The sequence below is a fragment of the Coffea eugenioides genome, chromosome 4, assembly GCF_003713205.1.
Source record: "Coffea eugenioides isolate CCC68of chromosome 4, Ceug_1.0, whole genome shotgun sequence".
NCBI lineage: Eukaryota > Viridiplantae > Streptophyta > Magnoliopsida > Gentianales > Rubiaceae > Coffea > Coffea eugenioides.
The window spans coordinates 1,215,915-1,240,555 of NC_040038.1; the positions used below are offsets into that span (position 1 = coordinate 1,215,915).

The 24,641-nt window shown below is 38.1% G+C and overlaps 2 protein-coding genes across 5 annotated transcripts; one reads left to right on the forward strand and one right to left on the reverse strand.

Annotated features, from left to right (window-relative positions):
* Positions 1-5,266: 5,266 nt before the first annotated feature.
* On the reverse strand, positions 5,267-7,943 carry LOC113768067. Of its 4 annotated transcripts, none has more exons than XM_027312298.1 (3): positions 7,738-7,943; positions 5,733-6,189; positions 5,267-5,577 (listed from the first exon to the last, which is right to left on the reverse strand). In XM_027312298.1, the coding sequence occupies exons 1-3, from the start codon at positions 7,743-7,745 to the stop codon at positions 5,422-5,424; spliced, it is 621 nt and encodes a 206-aa protein (XP_027168099.1). In that variant the 5' UTR covers positions 7,746-7,943; the 3' UTR covers positions 5,267-5,421. The 4 variants fall into 4 exon arrangements, with proteins under 4 accessions (XP_027168099.1, XP_027168101.1, XP_027168098.1 ...); XM_027312300.1 differs by having other exon boundaries at positions 5,267-5,574; positions 7,738-7,885; XM_027312297.1 differs by lacking the exon at positions 7,738-7,943 and adding an exon at positions 7,086-7,224.
* Positions 7,944-17,504: 9,561 nt separating this feature from the next.
* On the forward strand, positions 17,505-23,951 carry LOC113768835 (phospholipid:diacylglycerol acyltransferase 1-like). Its single transcript, XM_027313341.1, has 6 exons — positions 17,505-18,199; positions 19,968-20,190; positions 20,299-20,582; positions 21,657-21,990; positions 22,498-22,757; positions 22,969-23,951. Exons 1-6 carry the CDS (start codon positions 17,748-17,750, stop codon positions 23,453-23,455), a joined length of 2,040 nt encoding a protein of 679 aa, XP_027169142.1. The 5' UTR covers positions 17,505-17,747; the 3' UTR covers positions 23,456-23,951.
* The last annotated feature ends 690 nt before the right edge of the window (positions 23,952-24,641 follow it).

The following is a 24,641-nucleotide window of genomic DNA, read 5'->3' on the forward strand; positions in this document are numbered from 1 at the left end:
TTGTTTGGCACCCTAGTTTTTTACCAAGTTTTTTAGCTACTAGTTTTTTAACAACTTTTGCTACAGGAACCCCAAAAAATTTTTCAAAATTTTTTACCTATACACTTCAAAAATCTATACACAAAAAATTTCTCAAAAACTTTTCTTCCTCCCTCACCCAACCCACCACACCAGACACCGCCTCCACCACCTCTCCCGGCGCCGGTAACCTAAAAAAAAAATTTTTGAATTTTTGAGTCCCTCACCCTCAAAAATTTATTATTTATATATATATATATATATTATATATATTATATATTTATTTAAACATATTATAAATATTTTATTTTATTTAAAATATTTTTTATATATTTATATAAATATTATATACCATATAAATTAATATTAATTTAAATATGTAATTATACATTTATATAAATATTATATACAATATATTTAATATATATAATACATATTATATATATTACACATTTATGTATATATATTTATGTATATTTATATACAATTATATTATGTATTATATATAATATAATACATTTATACATAATATTATATATTTATATATTTATAATATATTAATTTATATATTTATATAATATAAATTTATAATAATATACAATTATTACATTTGTAAATATATTTATATTATGTATTATATATAATATAATACATTTATATATTTTTAGATACCTATATAAATATATTTATTTATAAATGTATTATAAATGCATAAATATATATAAATATTTAAACAATAAAAATTATAAATTATAAACAATATTAATTATACATTTATACATTTATATTAATTATATTAATACAGTTATACATAATCATTATATATATTTATAAATTATAACTTATACATTTATATAATATTCATTTATAATATATACATTTATACATTTATAAATATATGTATATTATGTATTATATATAATATAATACATTTATATATTTATATATTTATATATAAATATATTTATTTATAAATATATTATAATGCATAAATGCATATAAATATTTAAACAATAAAAATTATAAATTATAAACAATATTAATTATACATTTATACATAATATTAATACATTTATACATTTATATTAATTATATTAATATATTTGTACATAATCATCATATACATTTATAAATTATAATTTATACATTTATATAATATTCATTTATAATTTATACATTTATATTAATTATACATTTATACATTTATAAATATATGTATATTACGTATTATATATAATATAATATATTTTTATATTTTTATATAAATATATAAATATATTTATTTCTAAATATTTATAAATGTATTATAAATGCATAAATGTTTAAAAATATAAAAATTATAAATTATAAAATACTCAAAAATATGTTTTAAAAATATCTCTAAAAATAATCCAAAAAACGTCTACAGTAACATTTCAAAAACTTCTACAAAAAAGTTTTTCACCTTACAAAAACTTCTACAAAATTTTTTCAAAAACTTCTAAAGTGCACTACAATAAAGTTTTAGACAAACTCCCAAAAAACTCAGGTTCCAAACAGGCCCTTTACTGTAGTGCACTGTAGAAGTTTTTGAAAAAATTTTGTAAAAATTTTTGTAAGGTGAAAAACTTTTTTGTAGAAGTTTTGTTAAGATAAAAAATTTTATAAAAGTTTTTGTAAGGTGAATTTTTTTTCCTTTTTTTTTTTTTTCTTTCTCTTTCTCTTTCTTTTTCTTTTTTTTTTTCCTTTTTCTTTTCTTTCCTCTCTTTCTTCTTCTTCTTCTTCCTTCCCCCTCCCGCCACCCCTCTCCTCCTTTTCCCCTTCTCCTCTCCTCTGCATTTCCCCCCCCGCCTCCTTCTCCCGCCAGCCTCTCTGCACGCCACCCCCTCCCCCCGCCAGCCCTGCCCCTTCCCCTCCCCTCTGCACGCCACCCCCTCCCCCCACCAGCCCTTCCCCCGTTGCCCCGCTAGCCCCTCTGCCCTGCCCCTTCCCCTCCCCTCTGCACGCCACCCTCTCAGCCCTGCCACCCCCTTCCCTATTCCCCTGTTCCCCTATTCGTCCCAGTTCTTAATCATTTGGAGGTCAGCACCTGCGGAGTAGCGGACCTCACTCCATCCTTTGGAGATGAACGAGAAAGCCTTCTCCGCTGTAACGATTGAGCGGGACGGCGATGATGATGAAGACGACGTCGTCCGGGCCTCCGGGGAGGCTTTCATATTAAGCATCATCTGGAATTTTGGAAATTTAATGCAAAATTTGATTTTTTTTCCCGCCTGGGGGTTTGCATAGAATTGCAGGATTGAGGTGCTTATGACTTGTGAGAGAGAGCAGAGTTAAAGGAGCAAAGGAAAAAAGTTTTTTTTCCCGCCGTTGGCTAAGATTTTGGAAAAAAGTTTTTTGTGTATTATTTTAAAGTGTGTAGGTAAAAAATTTTGATAAGTTTTTTGGGGTTCCTGTAGCAAAAGTTGTTAAAAAACTAGTAGCTAAAAAACTTGGCCAAAAACTTCACTTCCAAACAAGCCCAATGTGTTGGTCGAACAATGCATCTTCATTTTTCTGACAATTAAAAGCATACATAGTTCAAAATTATCTTTTGTTTTAGACAGTTTGTAAATAATATTGTGTAAAAAAATATACATATAAATAATGTATACCTTTGTTTTTAAATCTCTAAGATAAGAAGCATCACAACGAAACATGAATCGTGCATGTCTGTCTTAAAGAGCGAAGTATAGTACCGAAACTTGTAAACAATGGAAACAACAATCATATTATAATATTGAAAATATTAGTAATAATTGAAATTACAATGAAAATGTCAATATTCAAAGAATAAATAGTACCGAAACTTCTATTTTGATACATAAGATTACTGTCCATAAGATTACACCTAAAAAGTATATTAATTTTTAAGTGCCATTGTCTCATATGTTCTCGTAAGCAATGTTTTGCAAGATTCTTAGGTGTCATTGTTTCATATGTTTTTGCAAGAATTATTTTTTGAATCTATTCCCTTTTTTTTTTTTTTTTGCTCTTTCTCTCGATCGTCAACATTTTTGTCTTGCACGATTCCAACTTTCCACAGCAAAATTACAGCATAATCCAGATTTAAGCAGCCCAAGGACATGTAATGCAGTAAGACACAAAATCTGCCAAAAAAAAAAACCAAAACACAAAAAACGAACCTACCCGCTAGTAGTAATCTCTTAATGTCAACCTTCAGAACATCTTATTTCAAAGAAACGAAGAAACTCCAAAGATCACAACTCATAATTAATAGTACTACTATTTTTCGTGATCAGAATTAATAGTACTACAACAATATGCTATCATATTAACAGTTTGGGGGGAAAACCTACATAAGTCACATCATGAGCACAGCTCATGATATGATCAGTTTTTCAGCCATAATGTGGGACGTAGTATATTTTTGGGAATTACTCATTATCTTTGTCAAATTTAAAGGGTTATAGTGAAGCACTAAATGCCTAAACTCACATAAAAGCCATAGTACCATACTTTGTTGATTGAGCCAGCAAGGATTAGTATGAAAACAACAATAATATTACAATGTTGAGAATATTATTAATAATTGAAAATACAATGAAAATATCAATATTAAAAGAATAAATAGTACCGAAACTTCTAATTTGATTGGCGCGGCGTTTGAATCGGTGTAGTCGAGATTTCATCCATCGTAGTTGATGTGAGATTTCTCTTTCGTCGAGGCAAAGTTGTTGAAACTGTTCCAATTCTTGTGCGGGACCGTTGTGGCGTCCTTTTCGTTTTGTTAGCAGATGTTTCCTCCTTTGCAATTTGCGAGTTTGAAATTTAGGCATTGTTGGCATGCCTGTAAACGGGCATGTTCCATTATGAAGTTAATTTGAGAGGTTCGAGAAGGAAGTTGATTGGAAGGGTTTTAAGAGTAATTCCCAAAAGTAGTACCAAGTATATTGTTGCTCCATGGCAGTTGGAAAAGATCATGTGCTATCTTCAATTCCGTTGAATTATGGGCTATCTTTATTCTCGTCAATGCTCTTCAACTCGCTGGGAAATGGGAATCAGTAGTGGTACCACAACCATCTGACGCACGGGTAAGTGGAAACAGTTTTAATGTAAGTGGAAGTTAAATTTTTGTTTGAGGGAACGTGGGAGTGTTAGAGTTTTAATGTAAGTGGAAGTTAAATTTTTGTTTGAGGGGACGTGGGAGTGTTAGTTGAAGTTAACTCCTTATTTGAAGGAAACGTGGGGATGTAATGTGCCCATGATATTTTTTACAAAATAAGATAAATGTGAAATGCTAGGAAAATAGGGTTGAGAGTGGGAAAGGTTGTGGAGGCTTGTTCCTAAAAATCCCTTCTCAAATTTATATAGATATAGATGATACACATGCATTGTTATTCATCACATTTTTAATGTATTCTGGTTCTATGTATATATGTGTGTGTTTTGTTCTGATGTGAACTGGGGAGTTCTTTTCTAAGGTCCTTTTAGAAGGAGAACTGTTGTATGGCGAAAAACCTTGGATAGGACATCAAAATTAATGCTTCAGGTCAGTTGCAGAATTAAGGGTGGGGACGGATGCAAGTCTGCCACCACAGCCCCCAAAAAAAAAAAAAGTCTGAATTCGTGTATTTATTGACAATTAATTCATTATTACGTGAATTTTGAGAAAATTAACATTTTATCACCTGAAAGTTGCTTACCCGAAATCGAGGGAATCTCTAATAGCTAGTTTGGGAGGATGGAAATGAAAAGAAAAAAAAGGTTTTGAAGGAATAAGAAAATTTTTCCATCGTTTGGGAGTTAAAATGAGAAGGAAAAGAAAAGAATAGGAAAGATTCCATTGCCCTCAATCTTTTGGAAAACTTTCCGCTCAAAGGAAAGGAACGGACAGAAGTTTAAGTAAATTTTTTAATATGACCAAATTACCCTTAAAATCCTATACAAAATATTTTAATACCCTATGAATCCCTCTCACATTTGTTTATAGAAAGGGCATATTTGTAAAATAATTTGTTTAAGTATCTTTTCCTTTCCTTTGCATTCAACTCCCAAACAAAAGAAAATTACTCACTTTCTTTTCTTTTTTAAAACTCCCAAACAACTTAGATAGAAACTTTGATCCTTTCTTTTCTTTTCTAACTTATCATTTCTTTTCTTTTCTTTTCATTTCCATCCTCCCAAACTAGCTATAAGAAAATAACACAACTATTTATCTCTTTAAGTTCCTTACCTTACTGGTTGCAACAAACTACCAATCCAACAATAAGCACAAGCCTGCAACTAATCTAAGCTCTTTTAAGATTGCAGTGAATGCCAAATCACCTCCAGTGACAAAACTTATATACAAAACGAAGCGCAAACAGCATATACAGCTACCACAAATGTTCACATGCTAAATCAAATTGAAGAGGAACTCTTTCAAGCATCTGAAAGAGGTATCCTGTATCGATCTGCTAATTTCTTGGCAGTATTGTCAGATAGGACACCATCTATCAACTCATATTTCTTATAGTGCGCTTTCAAGGTCTCCAGCTGCTGGTTTGCAAGGTTTTCCTCCTCCTTGAGTTGATGCTGCTTCAAGGAAATGCCACAAAAGAAAAAAAAAAGTATTATTCAATTGGACTAATGGAACAAAGTGGGCTTAAAATTGAAGACTGTAATACGTGTCAGCTCAATGTAGTACAAGGATAAGAACATTTATCAAAAAGGCAATAACATAAGAATCTTACATTGAGCAGGAATTCGGTTTCAGCAGCATGCTTTCTGGTCAAAACCTTAATCTTCCTGGCAACCTCAAAATCAGGATCTTCGTGGTCCAGCCACTTGTAAGTGATCTTCCTGCCAGGTTTCTTTGGACGACTGTCAAACATTTCTACTTCTGCAGCGCATGCTCTGACAGGTCTTGGCATCCCAAGAACCATAAAAGGGGAATCAGCAATCTCAGCAATGATCGCAGAGGCCTGATTCAGAGTTTCCATCTCCACCAAAGCAGCTCGTGGGAGGCTCTGTGGGTTGATATAGTTGGGAATGAATTGGACATTTACGACATTGACAAATTGATCCAAAGCGGCTTTCAGAACATTCTCTGTCACCTGAGGTGACAGGTTATCCATATAGACTGTTCTTCTCACCCTTTCTTCAAACGCCGCATATTCTTCAGCTGAAGCTGCCATCAGTAATCTTCTCCTATTAAAACAGTGTTAAAAACAAGTCAGACTATGCTTAAGGCATATAATAGTGAAATCTGGACAACAGGAAAAAACAAAAACCATCATCCACACACCAAATGCACATGGCATCATCTATTATCTATTGATCTAATTTAATATTATTATCTTGCAGTAACATCAGCCCCTGCAGCTAAACTAGAATAACAACATCAACAGCCAATAACTTCACATTCCATGAAGCTAGCTAGAAAAAGGTTTGATAATTTACATCCACAACACTCAATATCTTTTTTTTTTTAAGAGTTGTTCCACTATGGTGGGTTCCCTTGAAGCATTAAAAGTTAATACTCTTCCACAAAAGTGGTTACCTATGTAATTTTTCTTCCAGCAAATTGAAATATGAAAATAGTAATAAGAAACAATATTGCATAAGAACCCAATAAAGTTATCAATGTCATACGTGCTCATTGACAAGCAGCAATCTGAACAGCCAAAACTATTGTCATCAAATGATGGATGTTATCATGGGCTTCACTTAACCTTTGGCATGTTAACTAAGCCAAACCCCTTCAACCAGCTTAGTCTTCTATTATCAGAGCAATTTTGTCATTTGGCAACAGAAGTAATGTCTCCAATAAAACCATAAAAAATTGACACTAGTTCTTACTGATTAAGAAGCAGGTTGAAACAATATATATGAATCTCCTTCTGACATTATCTGGAAAAATCTTATTCAGCAGAAAGCAAAAAAGAATAACTTATGCTTTAAGCTTGGTATAAATTTCTATTCACAGAAAGTCAAAAGGAAAAGAACAGAAGTACATTTCCTGTAAATTCTAATATTAAAAATCTGTATTAGGCAGGTAGCTATGTAGCTTCAAAAGAAAAAGGAAAGAAAAGAGGATAATTTGCCTAGTCAAGCACTAGTTCCCAAGTGAAGGAGAATTCATTTCTGAATACCACAGGGTATGATCGAATCAACATTTCTTTTGAGTTCCTGTGCAGCTGAAATCATCTCCACATTGATTATATTAACAAGCATTGAACCTACAATCCAGAACCTGACTACTTCCTTTTCTTTTTGGGAGGGTCGGGGGAGGGTGTTCCTTTTCAATCATTTCAAAAAATATCAGCTAAACACCAGGAAACATGCAGAAAGCAAAAAAGTGCACAAGCAAAGTCTCCAGCAGAAAAATATTCTATTGAATGCTTTGCAGTCAGTTCGAATCTAGCAATAGAATTGTACTTATTACAAGACTCTAATTATGTCAAGCATCATTCACTCCTTGTCAAGTTCCGCAAAAAATACAAAAACCTGACTATACGTACTTGACACTAACTGGACATGAATGTAGACTTTTGCTTCTTATCTTAACAATCGTCTTAAATCTATCAACAGAGTCCATGCCTAACTTGAATACAGTAAGAAATTAGCATTTTGAATTGTTGAAAGAATACACACACACACACAAAGACACATAAACGGTGTATACTCATTAATTAACTAAAGTAGAAGAACATTTAGGACAGCATAATCTTCACATTCAATATAGTAGCAAATTCCCAGCTCATTCAGCAGCAAATGTTCAAGTAAAACAGCTCGAGCTCAACTTCATTTGTTTGAGTACTTCAAAGTTCAGCTTGAGCTCATAAGCCACAAACTTGACTCGACTTCGCTTTATTACACTGCTGTTCTTAATGAAACACCTGTTAACACTTTGTGATATAAAAGACACTATAAATTCACAAGGAGCTTCTCCTTGTAATGTCAGACAAGAGAATAGCAGCAACTCATAAGCTTACACTAATTGTTCAAGTCATGGCGTTGCAATTTTTATAGGTTTTCAAGTCGACCACCTTAAAAGGCAGCTCCCACCAGTAAATGGTTAATTTGAAGATATCTAAAGTATTAAACCACTCAGGAAATGCAAGACCAACGAACCAACATTAGAAGCAAAGATAGTCTCTCAGCTATTCATTTGAGTCTAATACTGGCTGAAAATCATTGTAAACACATAGAATAAATGTAACAGATATAATCATTAGAACTGTAATCAAATCAGAAGGAATACTTTGGATTACACAAAAATAATCTAATCCTATCTATGGTTCAAAGACTAGTCCGAGCCGGAGTTTGTCACAGGAACTTGGCTGGCCGTTCGGGGGAACGATACCGTACAAGTCGGAGACTCCATAATCAGCAGTGACTCCAAAAAAAAAAAGCCCAATCTCAAAAACCTTTATGCTTTAATAACATTAATGACAACAAAATGACGATCCCCCGAGAACATCACGAAAAGAATTGATGACTAAAATGCATTGGACAAAATCAATTTGAAATAAACAAACCAAAAATAAGAATAAGATGCTAATTTTCACATACCTATTTCTCCTCAAAAAGCCTATAAACGAACAGCGGAGGGGAGGATTGTGTTGGTGTGAGGAGACGGAAGGTGGCCGCAGGGTTCGAGTGCGGTGCGAATTGGGATTGGGGCAGTGGGCTTGTTGTTTAAAGAAGGTTGTCAAAAAGGCATTTTGCTGGGCTTCCGGTTAGGTGGGCTTAGTACTGATTTTTTTTTTTTTTTTTTGGGATCTTTTTAAAGTACCCTTTTTTTAAAAAAAAAATCTTCTATTGTACTTACCAACTACCCTGTTAAATTGCATATTATTATAGTTAATGATTTTATAATGTTGTAAAGACAATCTCTTTTTCTTTTTCTCTTGCAATGAGGGTGGGATTTGAATCCTGGACCATTAGACCAAGCTCACCTCAAAGTTGTAAAGAGAACTAAAAACATATAACATTTTGGCGTATGTATAAAACATTTGTTTGATCTAAACATTTGTATTTGCTCTTGTATATGCTCTAAACATTTGTTTGATCCAAACATTCCTCTTGTATATGCTCCCATGGGCAGGACTCAAGTGGTGTTGTGGGCATTTTTAACATGAATTTTAAACTCTCCTGCGTGTGGTATCATACTATTAATGAATGAGAAATTTTTGAACTGGTAGATTTCGGTGAATCTGCCATTGTTATAAGACTTTGATTGGAGGTGGCCCAAGTTAAAATTTATTATGCTCCGCTGCTGCTTCGGGTCTTCATATATTTCTTCATGTTGGATTCAGTTGAGAGGAAACTTGCCTAGTTTATCTGGATGCATATTTTATTGTCTTTCTCGCCTACTCTTCCAGATTATATCGATTGTAAACAGGTCCTTTGGGGTTGTTATTCCCTATTATTGATGAAACGGACTGTTTTCTGTCTTCTTTTGTTTTCGTTCATGAGGAATTTTGTCTGTGTTTGTAGAATTCTTTTCTAGGTTTTCTTGAGTGCATCTGAAAGAGGAGATAATATATGGGTCCAGGTTTACTGTCGGATGGCGCTCTGAATTTAATTTTGTCAGGGCAGATACTATACTGTAAACAGCGTTCCAAGCTCCTGTTACTCGTTTACTTTAGTGGCTCATGGTTTTACAATTTTTTTTTTTTTTGGTAGGAAAGACTTGCATAAAATAATAAGGAAAGGTTACAACTTAGCAATGTATCTGGGGAAACAGACTCCCCTCAAATCATCAGACAAAATAGATCCTAAACTGGGCGGACAGGAATCTAGTAGTGAAAAGGGACACAAAAGCTTTTCACCCAACTTTGCTAGTGCATCTGCTCCTCTATTCGCCTCTCTGTAGATGTGCTTTACTTGCACTTGCTGGAAATTAGAGAGAAGGTGCCTGCAATCATTTAAGATAGGAGCAAGGTCATGACCTTCTGGAATTGAATTGTTTAGCATGTTAAGGACAACTTCACAATCGCATTCAACAATCAGACATTGAGTATTCAATGATCTTGCGATTTCGAGTCCATCTCTGATGGCCCAACATTCTGCAATCAGGTTGTTGGTGTGGCCGAGCTTTCGAATCGACCCTTTAATCCAAGTACCAAGATGGTCTCGTATCAGGGTCCCGCATCCCCCGAGACCAGGGTTGGGTGAGCAGGATCCATCAGAATTCAATTTAAGCCATCCTCTGGGTGGTGGAGTCCATCCAATGAGGACCTGGCTTTTGGGTAGGGGAAGGGGAGAGCGGCTTGGACCAATTGCGACAAATTCAGCAGCAAGATTTAGAGCCTGAATGTGAGGAAATTTCCATGCTCTAATAGGTTCGAGCAAAAGTTTGTTTCTATTGTTCCAGAGAACCCAACAAGAGAAAGCAAGAATAACGTTCCAAGAAATGGAACCGTAAGGGGAGGGGGAGGAGTTTTTGCAGTTCTGAAGGAGCCAAATGTTGAAAGGTTGCCAAGGGTGGTGAAGGAAGGGGGCCTGGATTTTATCCCAGAGTTCTAAGGCTCGGGGACATCCTCTCACCACATGTTCAGCATCTTCTGAGAAATGGTTACAGAAAGAACAAGAGGTGTCAGGGATGATATGTCGATCGAAGAGGTGTTGCTTGGTGGGAATCCTTTGTTGAGCTAACAACCAAAGGAAGTGTTTAATTTTTGTGGGGACGTGCAGAGACCAGATCCACGAGAGATTAGGCACGGTTGGGTCTGGGTATTTTTGGAGAAAAGCTAGGGAGTAGGCAGATTTGAAGGAGAAGCTACCATTAAGGGAATGCCCCCATCTAATGGTATCGGGAGTGGGGTTGTAATTCTGCCGTGGGATGGCAGAAATCCTTTGGCTAAGATCCTGGGGAAGCACCATAGATAAGGCTTCCAGATTCCAGTCATCAAGGGAATTGAATAGGTCATTCACAAGCATGGAGTGGTCTTCCAAGGTCAAAGGCCCTTGGATCAAGGATCTGAGGGTACCTTGGGGGAGCCATTTATCATGCCAAACAAGTGTATTTGCTCCACTTTTGATAACTTTAGAGCTGCCAGCTTTGAACAAGGGGAGGCCTTGTTGAATGCATTTGAAATTTACCGAGCCTCTGCGTCTAACAGGATTCCAATCAAGGAATGGGGTGGAATGGAATTTGGGAAGGTATTTGCGGGAAATGATTTGTGCCCAAGGCTTCTTGGTTTCTGTTTGAAGCTGCCAACAGAATTTTGCCATTGAAGCCTTATTAATTAAGGCAGTTTGCTTGACTCCCAATCCTCCCAGGTCATTAGGTTTGGTAATATTTTTCCAGGAGACCAGGTGAAGCTTCCTTTTTTGGGGAGTAGAGCCCCAAAGGAAGTTTCTTTGCTCCTTGTCAATGTCATTACAGAGAGAGGCAGGTAGGGGGTGCATTGGGAGTAGAAAACAGGAATGGCAGCAGTAGTTTGCTGGATTATGGCTTTCCTTCCAGCAAAAGAGAGGAGGCTTGCCTTCCATCCTGCGAGTTTTTTTTTTAATCTTGTCTAAAATGAAATTTAGCTGGTTCCTGCTAACCCTATCCCCGGAGATGGGGAAATCAAGGTATTTTCCAAACTCATGAGATTCAGAAAAGCCTAAATGATTGACTGTAGACAGTCTAAGATCCAGGGGGGTATTAGGAGAGAAGAGAATTTTTGATTTCTGACGATTGATTGATAAGCCAAATCGAAGGGAAAAATCTTCCAGGATGTTGTGGATGGAAAGAATGGATACTGGGTTGGTTTCAGCAAACAAGGTAATGTCATCAGCAAAAATGCAGTGAGATAATAGGGGAGTGTTGGGACCAAAAGATAGAGGCTTCCATCTCTTTTCAGAGATAGCTTTGTTTATGGATAAAGAGAGATATTCCATGCACATAATAAATAAATAAGGGGAGATGGAATCTCCTTGCCTAATACCCCTTGAAGGAGAGATCCAATCAATAGGCTTACCATTATGAATGACAGCAAGCCTAGGAGAGGAAATGCATTGGAGGATAACTTGAGTGAGAGCTTCAGGGATGCCAAAGAAGACCAGGGTTTCCCTAATGAAGTGCCACTCAAGTTTGTCAAAAGCCTTTTCAAGATCAATTTTTATAGCACAAAGACTCTTTGTGCCTTTTTTTGATTTAATCTTGAAAATGGCTTCCTGAACTAATTTGACATTATCGGAGCAGCTCCTTCCAGGCAGGAAACTGGATTGAAAAGGGGAGATAACCTTAGCCAGGTAAGGTCTGAGTCTGTTTACAATCACTTTAGAGAGGATCTTGTAAAGTGAGTTGCACAGACTAATAGGCCTAAAATTTTGAATGAGTTCAGGGCAATCAGTTTTGGGGATTAAGCAAATGAAAGTATCATTAATACCTTGAGGAAAAGGTAAAAGGTTGAAAGCATCATGGATAAACTGAACAATAGAGTTTTCCAGTAGGGTCCAGAATTTTTGGTAGAAGAAGGCGTGGAGTCCATCTGGTCCCGGAGCCTTAAAGGGCTTGAAATCTAAGCAGGCTTTCCTGATTTCTTGGCTGGAAGGGATACGGCTAAAAAGCTGGGTTTCACTAGGCGAGAGGGTAAGAGGGGGTGCAGGAAATGGTTCAGGGTAGAGGCTGACTTCAACAAAGTCAGAGGTGAAAAGGTTGGTGAAAAAAGAGTGGATGTGACGTTTGATAGCAAGATCTTCAGAGATCCAGTTACCAACAAGGTCTCTAATAGCAAGAATTCGGTTTGTTTTCCTCTGCACAATGGTTGTGGTCTGCAGAAATTTAACATTCAGGTCATCCCAGATGAGATGATCAGTTCTTGACTTAAGAAGCCAAAGGTCTTTTTCCATCCTTAAAGTGACTTCCAGCTGGGCTGTGAGAGAGCTTTCCAAAGTGGATAGAAAGACGGAAGGGTGATATTGAAGAGATTTTTGGATCCCTACTAGTCTATTGAGGATTTTCTTTTTTTGTGGAAGATGTTTTCAAAAGAGACTCTACTCCAAACCCTGGTGGCTTCAGTGAAACATTTAATAGACTCAGTAATAGGGCTTGGAGGGGAAGACCAGTTATTTCTGATGATATCCGGAAAAGAAGGGTGAGAAAGCCAAAATTTTTCCAAATGGAAAGGCTTAAAAGAAAGGTCTGGAGGTTGAGGATAGAGGTTGACTATGAGTGGGCAGTGGTCAGATCTAGTGCGGGCTAGGTGCTGGATCGACGCTTCAGGAAAAAGGTTTCTCCACAAAGGGTCGCAGAAGGCTCTATCTAATCTTTCATAGATGAAAGAATTATTTTTCTTACAAACCCAAGTGAATCTTGGGCCCACAAAGCCCATATCTAAGAGATTACACGCTTCAATCACAGAGCAGAAAGCTGAGGCTCTAGATCTGTTAATAGGGTTACCTCCTAATTTATCTTGTTGAGCAAGCAGTTCATTAAAGTCACCAATACACATCCAAGGCAAATTATTTAAGGAAGACAGATTTTTAAGGTGCTCCCATAGAAGCAAGCGTTCCTCGAGTCTAGGACTAGCATAAATGCAACTAAGCAACCAAGGGGAGGTGTTAGGAGATACCTTAATGTTTGCATGGATGACTTGGAAATTGCTGGAGATAGGCTCGACGTTGACCTCAGCCCCGTTCCACAGGAGCCACAGTCCACCCTTGAATGTATTTGCATCTTGGATTCGGAAGTTGGTGAACGGGAGGCTTTCACAAACTTCTACAGCCCTGCTTCCACTTAATCTAGTTTCCACTACCAAGACAATGCCAGGTTTGTGAGTGTTAATGTGTTGAAGGAGATGGTCACGAAATGCAGAGCTACCTGCACCTCTCACATTCCACATTAAGAGCTTCATTTCTTCCAGACTAGGGTGAAGGGGCAACAGAGGGCTCTGAGGGAGTATCCTTTCTGCCAGGTTCGGAGTGCAGCTTGCAAGGACGCGTTCTCCGTTTCTGAAGTACCTGGGTTGTATTTCCACTTCGAAGTCTAGACTTCCTGGTTTTGGACTCGGAAAGGAGTTGATGAAAAGTCTGAATCCTGTGAGATCTCTGGGTGGTGGTAAGACCACCACGGACTCTTTTACGGCGAAGAGTCTTAGAGGCAGCGGGTATGGGGACAGACGCTCCAGGACTACTTCTATTGGTGGCTGTAGGAGATAGGCTAGCTCCATGTCTCTTTCCATGTTGCCCTCCAAAGGGTTTTTGGGGAGTGCTGGGGGAGCTGGAGAGGCTGTCGGTCTCCCCATCATTGGTATTGGGGGGATCCAATGATCTCGGCAGATGGGATATCTTAGGCCCAGGAATGTTGTTGGGTCGAACTCCATAGTCGTTGCCATCCCTGATGGGTGGCTCCAGACTAAGAGGTTTCCCAAGATGTTGCAGTCCCTCAAACTGTTGAAATCCTCTGTAGGAAGATGGTTCTGATACGTGAGAAGAGGGTTGTAAATTTTGTGGGAGCTCACCTTCTTCCAAGCCAACGAAGTGGCCGGTGGAGTCGAAAGTGGGTCGCTCATGTCGGTCTGGTGCAGCCTGCGGGTAGTTCTGGAGAGGCGGGGTGTCGATCTGGATCGATGTATTTGCGGGGTTGAGGAGGAGTTTCGGGAGCTTGGTGGAGACATGGGAGGACAGCCTTTGTTGCTTGCGGGGGGAAGGAGGATTTTTAGTGTGAGGACTAGGTTGCACGATTGGAGAAATAGAGGGGGAAAGAGGCTTTATCATCTGAGGATCCAAAGAAGCTGAGGGATGATCACGGGTTGGTGCAGTTGTATTTTCTGGGTTCATCTTTTTAGGATTTTCCAATATGGTGAAAGGAAGAGAAACCAGAGAACTGTCTTTGGAAGGTCGTTCCTGGGTTGTATGCAAAGGGGGAATAGGTTGACCTCGGGAGAAGTTTCCAGAGTGGGGTGGCTCATGGTCTAGGTCTGCAAGGGGTTTAAATGCATTGTCTAGGGTCAACGATTTGTTCGAGAGTAACAAAGAAGAGGAAATTTTTGGGTGTTGGTCTTTTCTTGGTGGATGAGATGTGGCAGACAGGCTTGAAAGGTTTGAATTTGAATTTTTTGTTGAAGGGGGTTTGGGCCGAATCCGGTCAAAGGGTCTGCCTTTGGTTTTTGAGTGGTGGTTTCGAGGAATGGTCATCCAAGGCCCGGAGGAGCTGTCATGAATATGGGCATCGTCTGGCTTCTGCGGCGGCGCGGAGCAATTTCGATCAGCTTTCCCCTGTTCGTACTGATGAGAAGAGGCGGATCGACGAGCAAATTCTTGACATTTCCCGGAGTCATGCCCCACGTACCCACAGTCAAAACAAAAGGATAAGCCCTCAAATTGTAATTCTTGGACATACCTGCCAAATTTGAGAAAAGTGGGGAGAGGTTTGGAGAGGTCAATTTCTATACAAAATCTGGCATAGCGCCCCCTTTCCGATTTTGCTGTGCGTGCATCCATGGAGATTAATTTCCCGATTTTATTTCCTGCTCTGGCAAGGATTTCCCGATCATAGTATTCTAAAGGGAGTCCCGGGAGACGAACCCACGCTGCCGTAGTAGTGGGTTGACCATTCTTGGAGTTGAAATTTGGTACCCATTGTTGAATAGATACGAAATACTTAAGAATGTACCAAGGCCCTTCCTTTACAACTTTGAGGAAATCTTCGGGAGAATCAAATTTTGCTATGTAGAATCCTTTTCCAATGTCTATAAGAGACATATTTCCACACGGTTTCCATAGCTCTCTGATCTTTTGATCGAAGAATTTGAACTCTAAGTGCTTCTTGAATACTTTGACAATCAAAGCATGTTTCCATGGTTTCCTCATTCTACGCTTATCCGATTTGTGGATGGGGATAGCTAAGTCTTCTGATGATTCATCTTCTGAATCCGAGCAGTCATCATGACAAGAGGAAATGAAGGATTCATGAAAAGAGGAGATGTGGTCAGAGAGGGATTTGTCAAGGCTATCTTTGTAGGAGGTAACAAGGGAGGTTTGGAAGGAGGTTTTTAGTGTGTTGCTAAGGGGGGGTGGGGGTGAGGTTGCAGCGGGTGGTTGAGGGGAGGAGATCAGGGGGGGCGGCTGCAGATCTTCAGTCATCTGCAGTGGCTGTGGGGGTGGTGGTTGGGGCGGTGGCTGCGAGGGTGGTGGCTGCGAGGGAGGTTGCGGTAGCTCCATGGAGCTACTAGTGCGGTCGCTGTGTATCATCTGCAGTGGCTGTGGGGGTGGTGGCTGGGGCGGTGGCTGCGAAGGTGGTGGCTGCGAGGGAGGTTGCGGTAGCTCCATGGAGCTACCATTGAGGCCAATTTGCTTCCAATAAATCCTTATGTGCCAATGGTGAAAGTAAACTGAAATATCTGATTGGTCGAATTGCCGCAAGTGAGAAGTGTCTTTTTTTTATAACCTCTCATCCTAAATTAATACCCACAATAAAGGGGAAAAAAAACCTTATTGGTTAATAAACATAAAAGTGGCAAAGTTTATCTTTCAAATCGTTTACTCAACTCAAGAAATTGATATTCTGGTGGCCATTCCGCTTTTTTTTTTTTTGGCTGTTGCGTGTTTCATCTCAATTGAAGCTCATATATTTATCAAGTCAAATTTGGACGAGCTTCTATCTAACCGAAGTAGGGCTGCAAACGAACAGAGTCGAGTCGAGCTTTGAGCTAATCGAGCCGAGTTTCGACTGAAATTTACTAAGCTCGAGCTCGAGCTTGACGAGCCGGCAATTTTCAAACTCGAGCTCGACTCGAATCACTCGAGTTTGAGCTCGAAAAAAAAAATAATTATTTTATTTTTTAAAAAATAAATAAAATAATATTTTTTTCTTAATAAATAATAAAATATTAAGGATATATACGTAATTTTACTATAAAAATAAAAAATAAAAAATATAATATACGTAATTTTATTATTAAATAAAAATAAATAAATAAATAAATAAATATATATATATACTCAAGCTCGCGAGCTAACGAGCTTAATATTCTGAGCTCAAGTTTGAGCTTGAGTTTGACTCGAGTCGGCTCGAACTCAAGCGGCTCGCGAGCGGCTCGATTCGTTTGCAGCCTTAAACCGAAGTAACATTATGCTAATTAAGCTAAGCTTGAATCGAGGTTAAAACTTCAAACTAAATCCAATACAGAATGTAACCTTGCTTAAACTTTAATAAAATCAAGCTTGAACGAGTTTATTCATACACAGATGAAATCATCATATCATCTAATGAGTAATGACTCTCCGGGACCTTTTTCTGTTTGTCTCTGTCCTGTGATCGATGATCCAAAAAGTATTACTAATTCATTTTTTGATTTATCTATTTATACTCATCTAATTAAATAAATATAAATAAATACTCATCTTATTTATATTCATTATTCATTTTAACCGATCTAAACTCGCTCAAATCACCTATTTTGACGGCTCGATTCTTGATACTCACCGTGTAATGAAATCATCAGGTCATCTAATGACTCTCCGGGGCCTTCTATCTGTCTGTCTCTGTCCCGTGATCAATAATCCAGAAGGCAATCGTCAAGTAAGTCAACCGCCACCCACGCGGAAGACTCTTCCACTCTGGGCCCCACATTAGCTCCTGGGCCAGCCAATCAACTGATCAAAGCATCCCAAGCCCCAAAATTCCACAGCCGACCTCCCTCACTCCCATTTCCGACCACGACCCTTGCTCCTCTCCCCGCCACCAGCGGCCACCTTCCCCAACTCTCTCCAGTCCACCCTACGGATAAAAAAGAAAAGAAAAGAAGAAGCAATCCAAGTAAACGATGTCGTTTCTTAGGAGGAGAAAACCACCAGAAAACCAAAAGCCTACTCATCCTCAGCCAGAACCAGAACTGGAAGAGGAGGACAACAAGAAAAAGGAGCTAACACCAAACAAGAAAATCCCCAAAAAGGCTGAGGAAAGGGTAAAATGGTCGTGCTTGGACAACTGCTGTTGGTTTGTTGGCTGCGTCTGCACGGTGTGGTGGGGCTTGTTGTTCTTATACAATGCGATGCCGGCGTCCATCCCGCAGTTCGTTTCGGAGGCAATCACAGGGCCGTGGCCGGACCCACCTGGGGTTAAATTGCACAAGGAAGGATTAAAGGCCAAGCATCCGGTGGTTTTTGTACCCGGAATCGTCACCGGCGGACTCGAGCTTTGGGAGGGGCATCAGTGTGCTGAAGGGTTGTTTCGAAAGAGGCTATGGGGAGGCACTTTTGGAGAAGTCTACAAAAGGTATGCTTGGTAAAGTTTGGCATTTTACCAGTTTCTATGACTTGATTTATTCTGTTTTCCCATCGGTTTAGCTTCAGCTTCAGTGGATGATGAGTGGCACTGTTCTTCTCGTGAATTGTTGTAGTTGGCGACCCTTTTTTTTTTTTTTTTGCAATTTGCTCTGTGCCTGTGAAAAGGTGAACTTGGATTCAATATGGATGTAGTGAGGATCTTGGAAGTAAACTTTTATCCATTTTTATCTTATTTTTACATGTTTGGAGACTGTACTCGGTTGAGCTTGGAATATAGAAATGCATAGTTCATGTACTGATTTGTGAAGTAGTTTGACTGATAAGGTGGATTGTCAACATCTGTCAGTATTATGCATAGTTAGGTCACACTAATTGCAAATTTCATATAGGTGAGTATTTTTCCTTTCTTTGTTTATTAAAAAAATTATTAAAACGAGGTCTTTTATTAACTGGTTTTATATACAAGCTTGGTCTTATTTACTGCTGGAGTTGCCATTCTGGAATGAAGCAAGATATGAAAGTCCAAGGAAGATTTAAAATGTTGAAAATTTAGAGTACCTTTTCAGTGTCATTCTTTTACAGTAGGCCTGGGATGACTTTAGCTTTGAGTTTGCTTTTCAGGTTCTGCAAATAAGACTTTAAGGCAATTAGAAGTTGTAGTTTAATCAATCTAGGACACCTCACTGGATGAATTCGAGTGTCAGAACCGTTAAATGTAAATCCCCATTCAACCTCCTGTTGATTTCCGGCTTTACTTATGAAAAACTCTATATATATGTATGTATGTATGTGTGTGTGTGTATATATATATATATATGGATCCATCTACTATAACTGCAACAAACTTAATGCACCTCCCTCCATCACAAATTTCAATTTGCATAATCCACATTTTTGCTCTTTAAGATCTGAGTTTTGACTTGTGCAAGTATTTTTTTTGGCATCATTGTTGAGTCATGGCATTAAGGATGTCTTTAATCTTTTGTGGAAGTTCAGAACTTCCAAACAAGACAGATAGTCTGTTCCTATCTATTGTTGAGATAGTCTGTTCCTGTACTCATTGTCATATTTTTTTTTTATTTTTTCTCAAAATGAATAGTGTAGAGGTTCTGCTGGGAATTGCCGAGCAACTAGAGCCGAACTACCTGCAAGACAAAAAGGACGGGGCTATCCCCCCACTGTCTCTCCAATGCTTAAGCTAGCTCCGGTTTAATAAGTGATTGTAGCAAGCTTTCTAGTAATTTTCGTACCTGAAAATGACAGGGAGAATTCCCCTTTTATAGGAGGAGAGAAGCGCCCCTTTATTGGGTCTCGTTCTGTCATAGGGAAATAGGGGAGACAGGTAGGTCGGCGATTGGGTGGCTCGAGCGCTGTCTGTGATAATAGGGAGGACAGTCGTATGTCAGAGACCTCGTTATGTGTGCCAAGCACGTGCTTATCATGTGGTACTTCCCAAGCTACATGTATTCGGCATCTTGCAAAAAGGGGTTGGGAAATACCCTGTCCCCTACACAAATAGCATTACATTTTACCCTAAAGTACATAAGATATCTACTGATTTAAATTTCTTAATGCAGTTTCGGAAGCAAAGCAGTGGTAAATGACTTCTATTTTCTTTAACTTTGTTTATTTATGGCTCAAAATATTTGTTGGTAAATTTATTTCTTTTCTTGTGAGGCGTTGGAGTTGCTTAAGGAGTAAATTGCTTTCGCACCAACAATCCATGCTTATCAGTCTTATATTTCTTTCACTTCCAGACCTTTATGCTGGGTCGAGCATATGTCTCTGAACAATGAAACTGGTTTGGATCCTCCTGGTATAAGGGTCAGGCCTGTCCCTGGACTTGTTGCTGCAGATTACTTTGTTCCTGGATACTTTGTCTGGGCTGTTCTAATTGCTAATTTGGCTCGAATTGGATATGAGGAGAAAACCATGCATATGGCTGCATATGATTGGAGAATCTCATTTCAGAACACCGAGGTACACACTTATCTTAAGGTTTGAGCCTTAGAATGCAAAATCGAGGTTTGACTGGATGAATTGTGTGGTTAATTCTGATTCTGAAGTTTGGTATTTAAACCTGATCAGGTGCGTGACCAGACACTGAGTCGGATTAAAAGCAATATAGAACTAATGGTTGCTACAAATGGTGGCAAAAAAGCAGTTGTAGTTCCACATTCCATGGGCGCCCTATACTTTCTGCATTTTATGAAATGGGTAGAAGCACCAGCTCCAATGGGTGGTGGTGGAGGACCAGATTGGTGTGCCAAGCATATAAAGGCTGTCATGAACATTGGAGGACCATTTTTAGGTGTTCCTAAATCTGTCTCTGGGCTTTTCTCTGCTGAGGCCAGGGATATTGCTGTTGCCAGGTATATTGAAATGTTCATGTTACATTTATTTTTGACAGACTGAACACTGAGAACCGCAACCAGATAGATGGAAGGAATAGTTCCAGCTAACTTAATCTATTTATCCTTACAAGTAAGACAGATAAGGGAAAAATCCTTTGCTTTTTTGCTATGTACAAAGACGATATCTTTTGGAAGGCAAACTTTGTCACAAAGTTCTGATGGACTGCATCTTGTTTGCTGTATAATTAGGTGTTAGTTTTATATGTGATGTTGGTTGGCTTAGCCCTTCCGAGAAAGCATTCTTAACCATATCATTCTTGTCTTTTTGGGGTTTCTGATTTTTCATTTCTTGGGGACCTGGAAGGGTGGGGGGAGGAGGGGTGGAAGAGAAGACTGAGATTTCCTTTAACGCTGACTCACAAAATTGGAGACAGCTAAGCTTCTTATTTTAAGTATCATTCTAAGAGAATACTACTATTTTCTTTATCATCGCAGACATCTATGAATTTGTTTCAAATGCATTCTCACATGTTTTTACTTCACTTGATTGCAACACATGATTTTAATAAATGCTTTTGTATTTGTATTAATGATCTTAAGAAACCTGTAATAACAGTGATGTGGCATATCTGAGCATTGGATGGTGCAATTTGTGTTTAGCACCTGCTGTTAGATAACCACAAATTTGATTTAGTCTTACTAACATTAGTTGCACATGTACAGAACTTTGTGCATTTTGGGATGGATAGTGATTGCTTTATGGACATCATTAGATTTTCAGTCGGCTACTAGTTGTATATCAATTTGAAGCTGCTTCTGCTAGTTGGTGACAACTGAGGACATCTTTTCCTTTTCTTTGCTGATTTTTAGATATCGTTGAAGGATTTGTGCCTCTACATGACATTATCAGTGTTTTGTTAGGGTTTACAGAATGACTCGTATGAGTGCAATGGAGATTTTTATACATGCCAGACATTCCAATGACTTCATGTTCACATGCCAATAATTAATCCCATAAACATCTTTGCTTAGTTATTTGTGCGAATACAAATACAATGATGAGACTTACTCTTATTGTTGCCTAAAATGCAGGGCCATTGCACCAGGTGCTCTTGACAAGGATTTATTTCACATTCAGACCTTACAATACATAATGAAGATGACACGAACATGGGATTCAACAATGTCAATGATTCCAAAAGGTGGTGACACCATTTGGGGTGGCCTTGATTGGTCACCTGAAGAAGGCTACCGTCCCAGTAAGAGGAAAAAGCACAGATCCAACGCTGCTGACTGCTCAGCTGACAATGAGAATGTCAGCACAGAATCTAAGGCAAGAAATATCGTCAATTACGGAAGGATAATATCATTCGGAAAAGATGTGGCAGAAGCACATTCTTCTGAGATCAAGAAGATTGACTTTAGGGTAATCTCTCTTGAGTCTCCATGATCTTTGTGAGGATTCCTGGTCACTTTGTTTCATGCAATTAAAGTTGATATACAATTTTCTTTCTCCAGCCCTTAATATCAATATGCACTGCAAGTGGTAATTGAAACCTCGTCTTGTTCTGTACAGATTGTTGCAAGCTTTTCAAATTAGGCAAATACTTCTGTTCCATCTTAAATTATAGGAGTTAACGTGATTCTCATCCCAACTATATTAATATAAAAAAGAAAAATTACAACATCGTATGTAATTACATCACTTGGAGATCTAGAGATGTGTGGTCTGTGAATCAACATTTCATCCAGATAATCAGAATATAATGAATGGAGTAATTTGTCTTTTCAAGCCACAGGTAATAATTAGTAAGATATTTTCATTTTTTGAACTTGTATCTGTTCGAATTCTGTTAGTTAGTGTGCTTACTTGGTTACTCTTGCCATAAAACTAGTCTAGCATTGAACTGCTCACATCGTTGTTTCCATGCAGGATGCAGTTAAAGGTAGCAATACTGCAAATAATACTTGTCGTGATGTCTGGACAGAGTATCATGACATGGGTTTGGTTGGCATCAAAGCTGTTGCAGAATACAAGGTTTATACAGCTGGAGAAGTTGTAGATTTGTTAAATTTTGTTGCCCCCAAAATGATGGCACGTGGCAATGCGCACTTCTCCTATGGAATAGCTGATGACCTGGACGACCCTAAGTATGCACACTACAAATATTGGTCAAACCCATTGGAAACAAAGTAAGAACACATAATATTTTCTACTCTTCAAACAAAGCATGTCTGCTCTTTCCTGAATGTAACTTGCTTCTGGTTTTATGCCACATATTCCTTAAGCAACTAGATTCAGGAAGTAGCGGAAACTTGTTCAAGAATATTGTTTTGCTATAGTTTTAGCGATTTCTCATTATCCTGGATTTTTGGCATTTTCTTTCTTTTTTGTGTCATCCAGGTTGCCAAACGCTCCTGAAATGGAGATCTACTCAATGTATGGAGTCGGTATCCCAACTGAGAGAGCATACGTTTATAGGCAGTCCCCTTCCTCAGAATGCTATATTCCCTTCCAGATTGATACGTCGGCAGATGAAGATGACAAAGATAAGTGTTTGAAAGATGGTGTTTTTACTGTGGATGGGGATGAGACAGTGCCTGCTTTAAGTGCAGGTTACATGTGTGCAAAAGGGTGGCGGGGGAAAACTAGATTCAATCCTTCAGGAATCAAAACTTATGTAAGGGAGTATGATCATGCTCCACCGTCTAATCTTCTTCTGGAGGGTCGTGGCACCGAGAGCGGTGCGCATGTTGACATAATGGGTAATTTTGCTCTTATCGAGGACATTATCAGGGTTGCTGCCGGGGCTACCGGCGAAGAGTTGGGAGGTGATCAGGTGTACTCAGACATCTTCAAGTGGTCTGAGAAAATTAAACTACCTCTATAAGATGACATATATATGAATGCAGGCGAAGACGAATTTAAATGCCCTTAGCATCTGTGGTTGTGATTTTACACTGGAATTCATGCAGCGGTCTTTCTGAGATCAGGCTGCTCCGTGGCGGCATTCAGATTATCAAGTCTGAATTGGCAAGTCTCTTGCTATAGTCCAGAACTTAGATTCACGCAAGTGTTTAGACTTCGCTTGGACAGGCACCAAGGCTTGGATGTGAAGATTCAATGTGTGATGCGTGATTAAATTGTGGGGTTTATGAATAATTTGATTGGTTTGCATGAAGAATTCAAGGGAAAGAAAGGCTTAAGGGGGAATATCAAAAGGTTTGTAACTTCCAATTGTTTTTAAGAGTTACAGACTTGTGCAAGTGGGTAACTTTTTCTTAGCCATTTTCAGTATATTATACTTTGTAATATTCTGAAGTAATTATTACAGTGTCTAAATTATGAAATTTTACAGTTTTTGTGGTAATCCAAATTTCTTCCAATTTGTATGCCCAAGGTACTTTTTCATTCAAAGCTTCACACAAATATTCAAAATGTTATGCAACATTTATTTATTATGGTCCTTCTTAATCTTGAGTCGTTTGAAAAAATTAGTTTCAGTATTTACTTAAGTGTGTACATATTCAAAATATTAGCATTTAGCATGCCTTTTGCAAAAAAATTTCCCTATCAAGTATAATAGTTAGGTAATAAAATTTAGCGATTAGACATAAAGAACGGTTTAAAAGTCTTTTAGAGCGCGGCACCAGTTAAATTCAACTTGTGCTTTGAAAATTAGTACCTCATTGGTATGGAGCAAATAAGCTGAAAAAATCCCAGTGTTGGGTAAGAAAATGTAAATTTGAAAACTTAGAGAATGATTCACGTAATTTTCATAAACTCAAGGGAGGCATGTGAAATTATCCTGAGATAAAACAAAATTCGACCATTTTTAAGAATTATTTTCTCGAGAGCAGAATAGCAGCAACCCACACCAAGCAATAAATAAGTAAATAACAGATGCATGTTTGCAAATTCAATTGAACCAATCTTAGGTTTAAAATTTTTTTTTTTTTTTTTGGCTTCTCGACTTTTTAAAGTCCACCTTTCTTTGTTTAATAAATAAATACATAAATACATAAATTTAAGTGAACCCATTTGGATCGCAATGATCTTCTCAATTCGACGACTAA